General features: G+C 45.0%; 1 protein-coding gene across 1 annotated transcript in view; it reads left to right on the top strand.

Moving 5' to 3' along the window:
* The window catches only part of CAPS2 (calcyphosine 2), a 29,233-nt gene extending 28,650 nt beyond the window's left edge, over positions 1-583 (top strand). The window contains 1 exon segment of the mRNA XM_071738301.1: positions 293-583. Within this exon segment, the coding sequence (XP_071594402.1) occupies positions 293-345 (53 nt within the window). The 3' untranslated portion in view covers positions 346-583.
* The last annotated feature ends 14,356 nt before the right edge of the window (positions 584-14,939 follow it).

The following is a 14,939-nucleotide window of genomic DNA, read 5'->3' as shown; positions in this document are numbered from 1 at the left end:
TGGTCTGTTAAGTCCATAGAAAAAAACAGATAAGTTTCTATTGCAGAAAAAGAGACCATAGAAAATCATGTGCTTTTTTTCCCCAGATATTGCTGTCATAATTTATCCTTCCTCTCCTTCAAACTCAGCAGTTTAGAGATGGAGAAAACTCTGTATTCACTTTTCATATTGTTAACTACTTTGTCTTTGAGAGGCTTAGTCAGAAGGGCCCATGTAATCATTAGGCATTTCCAGTAATGAAAGAGGTAACTAGAATTTCTTTCCAGACCTAATTAGGTTCTTTTTTCCACAGAAAATTTTTCCAAATATTATCTGAAATGGAAGATACTTAGGAAAGAAATGTGAAAAGACAGTACCTGCATGGTGACCCTACAAAACATTTCTTTATGGCTTCTATACTTCCATTGCATCTCTTTCTGATTGTAAGCTAGACACTTAAAGGTGTTAGAAAGTACCCTTCAGAAAAAGAAAAATAAAAGCTGTTTATTACAGGTTTCTTAATGTTTGTTATAGTTTGGTTTTTTTCTTGTCTGGAATTTATAATATCTGGGTAGCTGTTCTGTGGCTTTTTTCAGTTTGGCTGGAATTGATTGGATTTCTGCATGGAAGCTTCTGTGTTTGTTGCTGTTATGGCTTAGCAGTTGGGGCGGACCATGAACTGAAGGACAGGATTACTCTCTATTCCTCCCCCAGCAACAAGGGAAGATAAAAGGGGGAATAAAGACTGGAGATGTGAAGTTTGAAATTGAAAACAATTGGAGACAGATTTACAAGCACAGGGGAAAGGCAGTAACATAAGGGATAAAGTAACAAAAGTGACAAAAATACTAATGTATATAAATATATATTTACACATCCCGGTCTCGATGCCAGCAGGGATAGGTGCCTGTGGTCCCCTTGCAGCAGGGCCGACTCAGGACAGGGGGGAGGTCCACGGCTCTTCCCAGCATCCGATAGTTGTGGATTCTGGTGAGCTGGCAGTAAAGCAGCGCACCCAGGAGTGAGCAGAGAAAAAAAAAAAAAAAAAAAAAAAAAAAAAAGGAGGAGCTGCTGTTCTGCCTGATCTTTACAGAGTATGGGCAGGGCATGGGAGGAAATAGACCCCTCCCTCTGTGTTCCGCCCCTCTCAAGAGTCTGAAAGATCTCCTATATTTCCTCCTGTTCAAACGATGACATTCTACCCCTTCTTAAATTCCATTTCTCTCCACACTCGTTCACCTGGCAATGCCCTGTCTTAAGCAAGACACGTCTTTTTTTAGGTCCAGGCTGCAGATCCTCATCGTGGAAGTTTCTCAAGGAAAGACAGACACTACAGGGTCTGTCAGGGTTCATGTCCTCACATGCTGCAAGCTCTTCCCGAGACTCTTGGACACCATTATCCTAGGGAATAAACACGTAATAGAACTAATTACTATTATATAACAACTTAAACTATACAAAGTGAAACTAAATGCTCCTGGCTAGAGTTAAGCTCCCCTGTGGTACACAATGGGCTTCTCCATCCTCCTGCATAACCCACCAAGTATATCCTAGACCTTGAGCAGAGACAATTCAAATGATGGGTTTGTCTTTACCCAAAGCAGGCTAGATTAAAACAGTTTTTTCCCAATAGGTTCTTTTCACACACAACAGGGACTATCCCCATCCACTGTATGTAGAAGGTCTGATTGAGCAGGACCAGCACGATTGATAGATCCCCTGGTGTTAACTAGCCAGGTGGATTCTGCCAAATGCATATCCCATTTTTTTAAAGTCCTACCACCTTTCAGGGTGGTTTTCAGCAAGTGTTAGATTTTTCTAGATGCTGGTGTATGAAAGGGAATATGGTATATCCACTCTACACCATGCTCTTTAGCCCAGTTTTCTATAAGATGGTTTTTGAAATGAGTCCCATTGTCTGACTCAGTCCCCTCTGCGTACCATTCTGCCACAACACTTGTCTTTCAAGCCCCAGAACAGTATTACAGGCAGTGTCATGAGGCACAGGGAATGTTTCCAACTACACACTGCTTGCCTCAGCTGCTGTGAGCACACAGCACTTACCCTGGTGAGTCTGAGGGAGTGTGAAGTAATCAACCTGCCAGCCCTCTCCATACTTGTATTTACACCAACATCCCCTGTACCACAAAGGTTTTATCCATTTAGCTTGTTGGATTGCTGCACATATGTCACAATCATGAATAACCTGTGTAATAGTGTCCAAAGTTAAATCCACCCCTGGTCTTGGGCCCATTGGTGCATTGCATCTCACCCTTGGTGACCTGAAGTGTCATGGGCCCAGTGAGCTCAGAACAGTTCAGCTCTGTGATCCCAGTCTAAATCTGTTTGAAACACTTTAGCTGCCTGGTCTACCTGATAGGTTTGCTGGTGTTTTTCACTGGCCCCACTCTTAGGTACATGGGGTCATACCTTAGGTCCATATGTCATACCCTTACCCTCAGTGTCTCTAATTGGGCAGCAGTGTCTTGCCACAGAGTGACAGCCCAAATAGTCTTCCCCTGTGCTGCCAGCTGTCCCGTTTCCACCCCCACAACGCATTTGTGGCCATCCATGAGTCAGTGCAGAGGTAAAGCATTGGCCACTTTTCCCATTCAGCAATGTCGAGGGCCAGCTGGATGGTTTTTACCTCTGCAGACTGGCTGGAGTCACCATCGCCATCCTCTGCTTGAGTGACTTGTCATGTAGGACTCCAAACTGCTGCTTTCCACCTCTGCTGAATTCCTACAAGATGCCAGGATCCATCGGTGAAGAGAGAGAATTTCTTCTCATGATCTGAAAGTTCATTATATAGAGGGGTTTCATTGGCACGGTTCACTATCTCATGTTGGCATTCTAAAATCTTTACCCTCTCGCCAGTTTGTAATCACCTCCACAATGCCTGGGTGACCAGGGCCCCCTGTTCGACCTTCTCTGTGTTGTCAAGGCAATCCCCTTACTCCAGGTGGCATTAGTGGTGTGTAGATGAGATCGTCCCCTTAAACATTCACTTCAGAACTGTGTTGCCTCAGTATCAATCACTTCTGAAGTGGCTCAAACTCCTTCATAGGCAGCCAATATTTCTCAGTTGGAGTGTAATTGGCCTCTGAATCTTTATACTGCCTACTCCAAAACCCAAGGGGTCGACCTCAAGTCCCATCAGGTGGCTTCTGCCAGAGGCTCCAGATGGGACTATTATAACTGGCTGCAGTGTAGAGCACATTTCTAATACCCTGTCCTGTTCAAACAGGTTCCAGGGCCACTGCATGGACTATCTCGTTTTATCTGCTCAAAGGCCTCTTGGTGTTCAGGGCACCATGTAATACCATTTTCTTTCAGGTGACATCATGAAGGGGTTTTACAATCTGAGTGTACCCAGGAATGTGCGTCCTCCAAAATCCCACCATACCCAAGAAAGTCTGTGTCTCTTTTTTATTAGTGGGTGAAGACATGGTTGCAATTTTGCTGACCACAGCCATAGGGATGTGCCAGCACCCATCTTGTCATTTAACTCCCAGGAACTGAATCTCTGTCAGTTTCTGTCAATCTCTTGTTTCTCTTTATAGCAAAACCAGGTTCTAGTAGTATGCAGATTACTTTCCTGCCCTTTTCAAAGACTTCTTCATCCATATCACCCCACACAACAATATTGTCAATGTATTGCAGATAGTCTGGAGCTCCACCCTGCTCCAGTGCTGTGTGGATTAGTCCATGGTAGATGGTGGTACTATGCTTCCACCCCTGAAGCAGTCATTTCCAGGTGTATTGGATGCTCCTCCAGGTGAAAGCAAATTGGGGTCTGCACCCTGCTGCTATGGGGATGGAGAAAAACATGTTAGCAATGTCAATAGTTGCATACCATTTGGCTGCCTTAAACTCCAGTTCATACTGAAGCTCCAACATATCTGGGACAGCAGCTCTCATTGATGATATAACTTCATTTAGACTATGGTAATCCACAGGTAATCTCCATTCTCCATCAGGCTTCTTTACTGGCCATATAGGACTGTTGAAGGGTGAGAGAGTCTTGCTGATCAACTTGGAACTCTTAATTGGCAAATAAGATTTTGTATGGGGAGCAGGGAGTCTCTGTTGGTACAGTACTGCCAGCAAGGTACTGTGTTAGAAGCAGTGGGCACCTGCTGTTCCTCTACCCTCATCAGGCCCACTGCAGAAGTGCCATCCAAAAGACCAGGCAAGGCAGTTGGTCAATGCCCTCAGTTTCCACAGCTGCTACACCAAAAGTCCACTTATACCCTTTTGGGTCTTTGAAATAGCCTTTCTGGAGAAGGTCTACACTAAGGATGCATGGAGCATCTGGGCCAGTCAATGGATCTCCCAGTCATTTCTGATCAGGCTCATTTCAGCCTGCACTACAGTCAGTTCTTGAGACCCTCCTGTGACTCCAAAAATGATAATAGAGTCTGCTCCTTTTGATTTAATGACAGCAAGGTGCACTGTGCACCAGTGTCTACCAGGGCTCGGTATCTCTGTGGTTCTGCTGTGCCAGGCCACCGAATCCACACTGTCCAGTAAACTCCTCTCTCCCACCCGGCTGGAGGCAGCGCCCCTCTACTGCTGAGTACATCACCCATGCTGAACAGAAGGGTTCAGAAAACCGGACTTTCGCTGTTAGTTCCTTGACTCACAGGTGGGTTGGAGACCCATCTGCTGGGGCCAGCAATAGGCATTTCTTGGGAGATTGGAGCAGCCATTTTTCTGGAAACATTACCCCTAGTGCTATTACCTTGCAGGTCCTATATTCTTGCATGCAGGGTTGCGGTGGGTTTGCCATCCCATATACTCATGTTTTCACCAAGGTTACATAGGGTCAGCCTCCCCGTGTTGAGTTCTGCGTACCCTGAGCGGGTCCCCTAGGGTAGTGCCTATTTGTGACAGTTGATACATGAATCCATTCACGAGAAAAATGAGTGTTACTCTCCATCTCTAACTTAGATAACTTATCATGCAGCTTCACAAAAGAGGTATTTAACTCCTCAACTGTGATTTTTAACTCCCCAACCAGCTTTAGACACAATCTTGTAAGGGGTTAGAGCCACTGTCTTCATACTGTCTTAGCTGGCTAATAAATTCACTGATGGTGATGTTTCATCATATCCCCCAAAGACACTTCTCCCCAAAATATGGGAGTACATAGGAGGGGCACTCTCTGTGAGCTTTTTAAATAGAGGCCTCCTGCGTGGCACCAAGTCTGGATCTTCAGGTGTTTCCTCATCACCATAGATGATCTCCTGAACTGCCAGCTCCCTCAGATATTTGATGCCTCTTTCCATGGTGTTCGACCTAATACGGTGACATTCGATATCCTCCTTATAAGAATATCAGCTTTTTACTGATGACAAAAGGTGTTTCCAAAGACTGTAAGTACCGTTTTTTCTCACAATCACCTTAACAAAACCCTCATCTCTGGCTAATGATCCCAGCTGCTAATGATCCCCTTTCTGCCCTCCAGGTGTACCATATCTGCTCCCTTGTCCCATCACATCCATGCAGTCAGTGATTCACCTTCATCATGAGCATAATCCTTTCTTTAATTTCAAATCTTATAGACACATAGATTGGACAGTTATCTCGGGTTCCGAATCAGTCTCCTGTGTCATTCCAGCCTCGGGACGACTCTCGCTGATCAGGGTTTTCTATTGTCTCTGTCTCTGAATCTTCATCACCCCTCACCGAGCGGTCTGACATCTTTAAATTCTTTCTGCAGGTTGTGAGAAGAGCGACAAGGGTTTGTTCAGAGCCAATGGGGAAGTGTCACTGGCAGTAGCGTTGAGGGCAGCAGGAAAGGGGATGGCAGTCAGAGCAGTTTTCCCATATGAATATCAAAAAATAAACCACCCCTGGAACACATTTAGGCACAAAATCAAGTAACACCAACCATAATGGAGGCCTCCAAACTCTGGAGTGCTGAACTCACCATAGAAAGGAGGAGAAACATTTTGCATAGTGAACACATTCATCAGAGCCCCCAAACTCCCCAGTCAAATTCCCAACCAAACTCATTCCCACAGAAATCACTTAACAGCATAGAAAAGTAACATGGCTGGGAGATGGAGCGCTGCAAAACAACATCCATGGATAAGTAAATTTAAAAAGGCAGCATATAATGAGTCTTTCACCCATGCTATTTTGAAACCCATTTTTCTTTTTTTCAATTTCCAACCTTCCAATATCTTCAATTAAAAGAAAAATTTAAATTCTAGCCCTGCATCTGGCACCAATTCCTCTGTCATAGCTTAGCAGTTTGGGCGGACCACAAACCGAAGGACAGAATTACTCTCTATTCTGCCCCCTGACTACCCCCCAAGGGAAGATAAAAGGGGGAATAAAGACTGGAGGCTTCAGGTTGGAAATTGAAAATAATTGGATTCAGATTTACTAACAGAGGGGAAAGACAATAACATAAGGGATAAAGTAACAAAAATACAAATATATGTATATATACAACTGACCTCAATGGTGGCAGGGATAAGTGCCTGAAGGCCCCTTATGGCAGGGCCAACTCAGGATGGGGGGTGTTGTGCCAAGGCTTGGACAACAGGCTCAAGCCAGAGTTGCCGTGTATGGAAATAGCAAAAGTAATTGAAATTACATCCTTGTATTAATAATTAAAAATATCATTTTTCAGAAATAATTGACTTGATGTTTCTGTGGAAGTACGTTAAAAAACCCTGCCAACCATGCCCTGGACTCTGGCCCTGGTTATGGGTGGTCAGGAGATGAACCAGATGTTTCCTTTTAAGGTAATACATAAAGTCATTCTGACCTGGTGGCTTTTTTAATATATAAGGCTGGACCCTCTTGCAGCGACTTTGGATGCCTCACCTATGGGTGGACACACTGCGTAGGACTTTCCCACGTGCCAGGAAGGGTTCTCCAAATCCTTGCTACAACCAGCGCTCCCTAGCCACTTGTGGATCTGTATAATGGTGTGATATATCTTTCTTTATCATCTTAATCTTAATCCTTTCTCTTACGTAGCTGTGACTTGCATTGCCCTGCATATTTTCTATCTGCTTTTGGTACTTTGTTCTGTACTTTTCTTATTTGGTTATATTATTTAGCTATCACTAGTAAAGCACATCCACTCTTTTCACTCTGGTGTCCAAGTCTCATTACCATCCTCAATCAGCAAACCAGGGGGGAATCCACAGCTCTTCCCAGCACCCGATAGATGTGGATTCTGGAGAGCATGTGGCGAGCTGGTAGTAAAGGAGCACAGGGGAACAGCAGCACAGCCACGAGCGAGTAGGGAAAAAAGGAGGAGCTGGTAGTCTGCCGGACCTTTATGGATTATAGGCAGGAAATTGGAGGGAATAGACCCCTCCTTCTGTGTTCCGCCTCTCTCAGAGTCTGAGAGCTCTCCTTTAGTTCCTCATGTTCAGACGATGACAGCTGCTACCAGCAGAATTTTGTATGTTCAGCATCTCCAGAGAAGCAGCTGCAAAATGAGAAAACTAATAGCCATTTTTTGCTGGTTTGATTTTTGCAAGCTGTACTGTCATAAAAGATGTTTAATATTTTGGGATCTTTTGCTGCCGTGTGTATTTTTTCTAGCTCATATCTTCTGACCTTTTGCTGTCATTTCCACTCCCAGTTTCAGGAGAGAAGAGGAACCTGAAATACTCTGGAAAAGAAATTAAAAATGGTACTTAGAATGTGTGCTGCCTGGATAGATAACTTGCTAATGAGGATTCTCCCTGTATAAACCTGACACTGTTTTCAGATTGCCCTTTTGAGAAGTAAGAAGGAACTTCTTTGGCCATCTCCTTCCAAATAGCAGAAATAATGATATGAAGACCTGGGAGGTTTTATTCTTAGCTGAGGTCAGCAGAGAGCCTCTCACAAGCACTGAGGAGAAGGGCTGACCTTTATGGCTGGGGAAGGTGAAGGTGCCCACTTTGGTTGCAGTGTTTGCTGGGCTCTTTGATAACTGCTGCAATAGTGGCCTGCCTTCATATAACCCATGTTGTGAGAGGCTTGTGGGAAGGAAACTTCTTGCAAACATTTAGTTACCTACCAACGTGCCAAGCTAGAACACAAGGGCTGTCCCTCTCATAACAAAGCTACTTTCTCATAATAACTTTTCATAACATCAGGCACTTAATACTGTCTTGATGCAGGCAAGTATCATGGAGAGATCGGAGGCCGTACAGTGATAAATTAGAGGAAAGACATGAACAAAGGTTAGGCAGAAGACTAAAAATGCCTTGGGAGCAGTGCAGGCAATGAAAAAGCAAAGGATGGCAAAGGAGTCCTTTAAAGCAGGAAGGCAGCAGGAATTTTGGGGGCTTCTTCCCCATGTTTTCCCTATATTTCTACTTTATATCTCACACTTGGTTGTGACTTGGGAATGAATCCAAGCAGGAAAGGATTAACTCAGGTTCCAAATTACTCTATTCCAAGGATGCTTTCTGGTGTTCTAGTGTCTTTTTTAATCTATCCCATTTCTGAGGGGATTGTTGGTTATTCTGTAATGCTCTTATTTTAAGAGTTTTGGCCAATGCCCTCACGAAACACTTTTAAGAGGAGCATGCTATGGGTGATACCTGCTTTACACTTTATGTGGAGAAACCAGAGGCCATTCATTATAGGGAAGCCAGGTGTACAATCAGTGGAAGCTAAAATAGCAGCTATAGGGAAGTATCTTAAAGTTTCATTCCCTCTTCTTACAACATCTATCAAGTAAGTGAAAATTTAACTACTTCTGTGACTAATTCTGGGATCCTGTGATTTGTCTTGTCATTAATTAAATCCTGCATGCACAATGGTAAAATTATTTCCTTGAAGTATTTTCTTGTGACAAGAGTATTTGCCTTGCAGGTGCTAGTGATTAACTACAGGTTTCTGTTATGATTACTGCACAAGTGATTGTGGCAAAGCCTTGGTTAGTTGCTTAAGTGTGCTGCTGAAGTTTCAGCAGCTGCTTAGGCACCTGAGCTGTGCTATTACAGTCTCTAGGATGTCTGCTTATTGTGTAGAAAAAGCAGGGTCTTCCAGATCTTTAGAGGCATGTGTTTTCCTCTTGTTGAATGTGTAAAAAGTTAGGGAAATTACCATAGCTAAACTGACTAGCTAAAGTTAGGAGGGTATCAGGTAAAGCACTCCAGGGTGCATTGCTGAAATGTTCAAAAGGTTAGCATGGACATGACGTTGTCTTTGAGAGTTAAGTATGATGATCTGTGTGACCAATATGGTCTTACTCTGTACCTAAGAATTTAAGCTGAGTTATTAAAGGACATGTGGAGACTTAAGAAATCAACTTGCAGTTTTACATCCTGATTTTATTTTACTTACACTGAGATGGGCTACTAACAGACAGTCAGCTAGGCTATTTCTGCATGCCTTCTCTACCTGACCATGACCTTCGTTTGGGCTCTTTAAAGTTCACTGGCACCTTACCTCCGAGTAGGAAATGCTGAACAGTCTACCTGCAGTTAATCTGGTGTTTCTGAGCCAAATCTCCCTTGCCAGTCCAGTTTACAGGTTATAACAGAAATCTGTGCTAGCACCTCTAACTTTTGTGAGCAAGACTGAAGAACAAGCAGAGGAGATGCAGTGTTTATCTCCTGAGAATACTGTTCTGTGTCCATGGCAGTAGACAGCTCAGTCCAGATTTTGGCAATCTTATCTGCAAAGTAGCATGAAAAAAATTAGGAGAAAAAAACTTCACTGCAGCTGAATGGAGGTAGTCAAAATTAATCAAGCTTCCATACACTGTGATTGGGTCTGCTACAGGAGACTGCAGACACTGTGGAGAAACCTATTTACTTCCTACAAAGCTAAGGTATCTGATTTAAAATCTGCTTGCCTCAGTCAGCGAGACGGAAAGGAAGAAAATTATGAGGTAGATTTCTAGTTAATCTTTGGTGGAACACAGAAACTAGATGGAACATTTCCAGAATCATCTGAAAACCCTTGTAGTCCATTTAGTCTCATAGATTTGGTGGCATGTGGGTTTTCTGACTTTCTCAGATAAATCACCTTGAAGTGATATTAGGAGAAGATTAGTAAAAGCTAGTATTGAATGAAACATAAAACTGCTCCCAGAAAATTTTAGTAAGTGGACCTTTTCTTTTAAAAATGTAGACTAGCTGTTCAGTAAGTGTTTGAATATAGATTGAGTTAGATACTGTGTGTGCTGGATCATAGACAGTAAAATTTACCAAAATAAAAATGTAAAGGTCTCTTTTTTTTCTTTGTCTTTTTTCCTTGGCAGCAAATTATATCCAGTTCAGTTGGATCACTTCAGAGACTTAGAAACTAAAGATTACCTACAGTGTCTTTGTAAGGTTGTTCAGTGGTACTTATAAAATGCCCCTATAAACAGGCTTTTTCATAGTAGTTCTGCCAGCAAAATGAAAATGACAGATGTTTCAGATAAATCATTGTTTCTGATATTTATAGATAGATGTTTCAGATATTTATATATACGAAGTTTTTTGTTGTGTTTTGGTTGTGGTTTTGTTTTCTGAAGAGACTGGTAAAATACATAGGGTATCTTTTCTGTTTAGACAGATGTAGATTTTTCAGGGCATGCTCTTCCGTAGCTGAAGAAAACTGTTTGAACTGTATCTTCCAGGTGATGTTGATTATTTATATTATGGGGGTTGTTAAGTCTTGGAAGAAGATGAGGTGCTCATTAGGCTAACACAAAGTTTATTATTGATGTGTTCACTGATATGGACAAAGAATAGAAAATTCCAGAAATTCTGGAAATAGCATTTCCCAAAATTTTCACAAGGCTTGTGTTCCTGTGCCATTAAGCAGAAGCAAGGTCAATTGAGGCCAGTTTGCCTCTGCTGGCTCAGATATTCATTCTGTAAGAGAAGATACATAGCTTGGGTATTTCCACAGATTTCCTTCTCACTGTGTTTTCTGATCACTGATGCAAAGATATACCCCTTTTGAATGATGAAAGCTTTTACCCAAGAGCTGTAACTGGTTTGGAGTTACTACATTTATTTCCCTGTTCCTCAGGACTCTTCATGTTTAATTGTCATTCTAACACTTTTCTTCTTCTTTTTCTTTTTTTCTTTTTTTTTTTTTTTTCCCCAGTCTGCAAATATATAGAGCACCTGAAAGAAGCTCAGTCTGTGTATTTACATTCTGCTCGAACCAAAGGGTGAACAGCTGTTGAGGAGTTCACTACTGTTCTCAATGTTTAATTAGTCATCTTTACAAAGCCATTATCTTGTTGGCAGGTTACAGACCCTAAGAAGTGACATCATGGACTGGTGGGTTATGGATGAGAAAGACACATCACTGATATTTAATGGGAATTGAAGAAAATTTTAGGGATAGATCAAAAATTCATACCCAATACTTAAGCATCGGGCACTAAAAAATGTGTGGACAGAGCCTGAGACAATGCCTTCTTTTATAAGCAGAATGTAATACCCTGTATCTTTTGAGAAAATGTGCATCCCACAAATGTGAATCAGCACTGACAAAACTACTTGAATTACAGCAGAAACAGGTGAGTAATCCTTCCTTCTACTTCCTTGCATTGCTAATATCTCTGGCATTAGTAACTGAGGGAGCAGAAGGGCAACCCATAATGAATGAAAAATGCAGTGGCTGTGAGATTTTGGAGTGACAGACATGTGGGCAAAGGGCATGTGGGATCCACTCATGATTTAGAGGGAAAGTGCCTCCTCTGGAATCAAAAGTGGAAGGTGATAATTTTTAAGGATTGCATCCTGTGCAAGGTACATCAGGTCTAGAAGTTTGAGGCTGCTTGGAGGAGCTGATTAAATAGAACAGCTCCATACATGATAATCTGTGTTCTTGTGGTATCATAGGCAAAACAATCTTGAGATGGTGAATTTTTACTTCATTTATTGTCAGTTAAAACAAAGTTCTAAACATGGATTTGGCTATTAAAAAAAAAACATAAACAATTAAAAAAGCCACATACAGGAACACATTTCCTCCCACTTGATTGTCTCAGCTTCCCTTGTTTCCATCACCCTCTGCAGTCAGGCCATCCAAGCTCCTCTCCTAAGGTCACAGAGGAAGTCAAGACTCAGTTTATAAGGGCTTCTCAGCTGCTCTTCACTTCTTAGTGGACTCTTCTCCTTTAAGCTGCTCTGTGCTACTGCTCCACTGTTGCTACTCCATAGGCTGCAGTTCCCAAGGGGTTCTCTTGCCCTAACATGGGCCATCCATGACTGTGGGGTGTCCCTGCCCTGACATGAGTTGCCTGCAGTCGTAGTCCTTCAGAAGTATCTCCTGTGGCCTGTAGTGTCTCCTCCTAAGAGTGCATCTCCAGCCACATCTTCTCCGTATCTTCTCCAGTGTCTCCTCTACTCAAATACGGCTTTTAACATCTCCTCTGTGTGTCTTCTTGTTCCTCTGTTTCTCTTTGTGTATCTGCTGTCCTTAGCAGCTGCTGCCCCTTCCTTAACCACACTGCAGGCAGGCTCCAGGGCTCCCAGCTGGATGAGGCTCTGGAGGTCAGGAGGCTGCCGGTGGGTTAAAGTTGTCTGGAAATTGATGGAACCGGCATCAGGCAGCTCATAGATTCCTCTCTTCAAACACCCTGTGCTCTTGTTGCCCAGACCCTGCTGTTTACGCCCAATACTCTTAGTCAATATGATTGCCTTCAAAGAAATGTGGTTTGTCACAGTGGCAATGCTAATCAGGTTGCTGAACTTGCACATAAGAATAGCTTTGTAGAGCAGGGAAAGGTGGCAGTAATTTGGAAGAGGGGGAGAAAACACATAGGCAAGATGTCTCCAGAGGGCCCCAGGACATGGAAGACAGCAGGTAATGAGTTCCTCTATGAGGGAGGAATCAGAAGTGACACCCAATGGAAGGTGTGGAGCTCCACCTCAGACCCCAAAAGAGAATTGGCAGATTCTGTGCTGGAACTGCCTGAACTTGGAGAGGTCAAAGAAATGCTGTTGTGTGTGATACTGGTTGCCTGTGAAGAAGAATGTTGATTTGAAATCTTTAGAACACCTGTGGAAGGACTGGAGAACTAAGGATATCAATATACAGCTAGGTGTTCTGTAGGCTCAACCGACAGCAGAAGGAAACATGAGGATTTCTGAGGAAAACACAGCTGCATGTCTCAGAGCTGAGACAGGAGCTATGTGTCACACAGGGCTGCAACTGAAGTTGCAACACACCATAAAATGGTCCAGTATCATCTCTGCAGGATGTTTCATCACACTCCATTTCCCAGCACCCCATCCCTTTTTTTTGAAAAGGGAAAATGAAGCACATATTAATGCACATAAAACTGTTCACTTTACCCCTCCTCCCACCTCCAGGGAAGGCCATGACGTAACCATGTAGCACTGTACCGGAAGTCTGCTACAAGGTCTCCCCAGAGCCTTCTCTTCTGGGCTGAACAGTCCCCAAATCTCTCACTATGTTTCCATAGGAGAGGTGCTCCAGCCCTCTGATCATCTTTACAGCCCTCTTCTGAACTTGCTTCAAAAGCTCCATTGCCTTTCTTAGGTTGTGGACTGCAGAACTGGACACAGTACTGCAGCTGGGGTCTCAAAAGAGAGGAAGAGAATCTCCTCTATTGAATTTCTGGCCACCCTTACTTTGATGCAGCCCAGGATATGATTTGCTTTCTGGGCTGCAAGCGTAAATTTCTTGCTTATGTTCAGCTTCTCACCAATCAGCACTCCCAAGTCCAAGTCCTAGTCCTTTTCCTTGTCCTTGTCCTCGTCCTCGTCCTCCTCCTCGTCCTCCTCGTCGTCCTCCCCGTCGTCCTCCTCCTCGTCCTCCTCGTCCTCGTCCTCCTCCTCCTCGTCCTCCCCCTCCTCGTCCTCCTCCTCCTCCCCCTCGTCCCCGTCCTCGTCCTCCTCCTCCTCCTCGTCCTCCTCCACCTCCCCCTCCTCCTTGTCCTTGTCCTCGTCCTCCTCCTCCTCCTACTCCTCGTCCTCGTCCTCCTCCTCCTCGTCCTCCTCGTCCTCCTCCTCGTCCTCCTCGTCCTCCTCGTCCTCCTCCTCGTTCTCCTCGTCCTCCTCCTCGTCCTCCTTGTCCTCCTCGTCCTCCTCCTCATTCTCCTCCTCGTCCTCCTCCTCCTCCTCCTCCTCGTCCTCCTCCTCCTCCTCGTCCTCGTCCTCCTCCTCCTCGTCCTCCTCCTCGTGCTCCTCCTGCTCCTCCTCCCCCTCGTCCTCGTCCTCGTCCTCCTCCTCCTCCTCGTCCTCTTCGTCCTCCTCGTCCTCCTCCTCCTCGTCCTCCTCCACCTCCTCGTCCTCCTCCTCGTCCTCGTCCTCGTCCTCCTTGTCCTCGTCCTTGTCCTCGTCCTCCTCCTCGTCCTCCTCGTCCTCCTCGTCCTCCTCCTCCTCCTCATCCTCCTCGTCCTCCTCCTCGTCCTCCTCGTCCTCCTCCTCCTCCTCCTCCTCGTCCTCGTCCTCCTCGTCCTCCTCCTCCTCGTCCTCGTCCTCCTCCTCCTCCTCATCCTCCTCGTCCTCCTCGTCCTCCTCCTCCTCGTCCTCGTCCTCCTCGTCCTCCTCGTCCTCGTCCTCCTCCTCGTCCTACTCGTCCTCGTCCTCCTCGTCCTCCTCCTTGTCCTCCTCGCCCTCCTCCTCCTCCTCGTCCTCGTCCTCGTCCTCCTCCTCCTCCTCGTCCTCGTCCTCCTCCTCCTCCTCCTCGTCCTCCTCCTCCTCGTCCTCGTCGTCCTCCTCCTCCTCCTCGTCCTCCTCGTCCTCCTCGTCCTCGTCCTCCTCCTCCTCCTCGTCCTCGTCCTCGTCCTCCTCCTCCTCCTCCTCCTCGTCCTCCTCGTCCTCGTCGTCCTCCTCCTCCTCCTCCTCGTCCTCCTCGTCCTCGTCCTCCTCATCCTCCTCATCCTCCTCCTCCTCCTCCTCCTCCTCCTCCTCCTCCTCCTCCTCCTCCTCCTCCTCCTCCTCCTACTACTACTCGTCCTCGTCCTCCTCCTACTCCTCGTCCTCCTCCTCCTCCTCGTCCTCCTCCTC

Source organism: Heliangelus exortis, chromosome 1 (assembly GCF_036169615.1).
Source record: "Heliangelus exortis chromosome 1, bHelExo1.hap1, whole genome shotgun sequence".
Classification (NCBI taxonomy): Eukaryota; Metazoa; Chordata; class Aves; order Apodiformes; family Trochilidae; genus Heliangelus; species Heliangelus exortis.
This window is presented reverse-complemented; position numbering and strand designations above follow the sequence as displayed.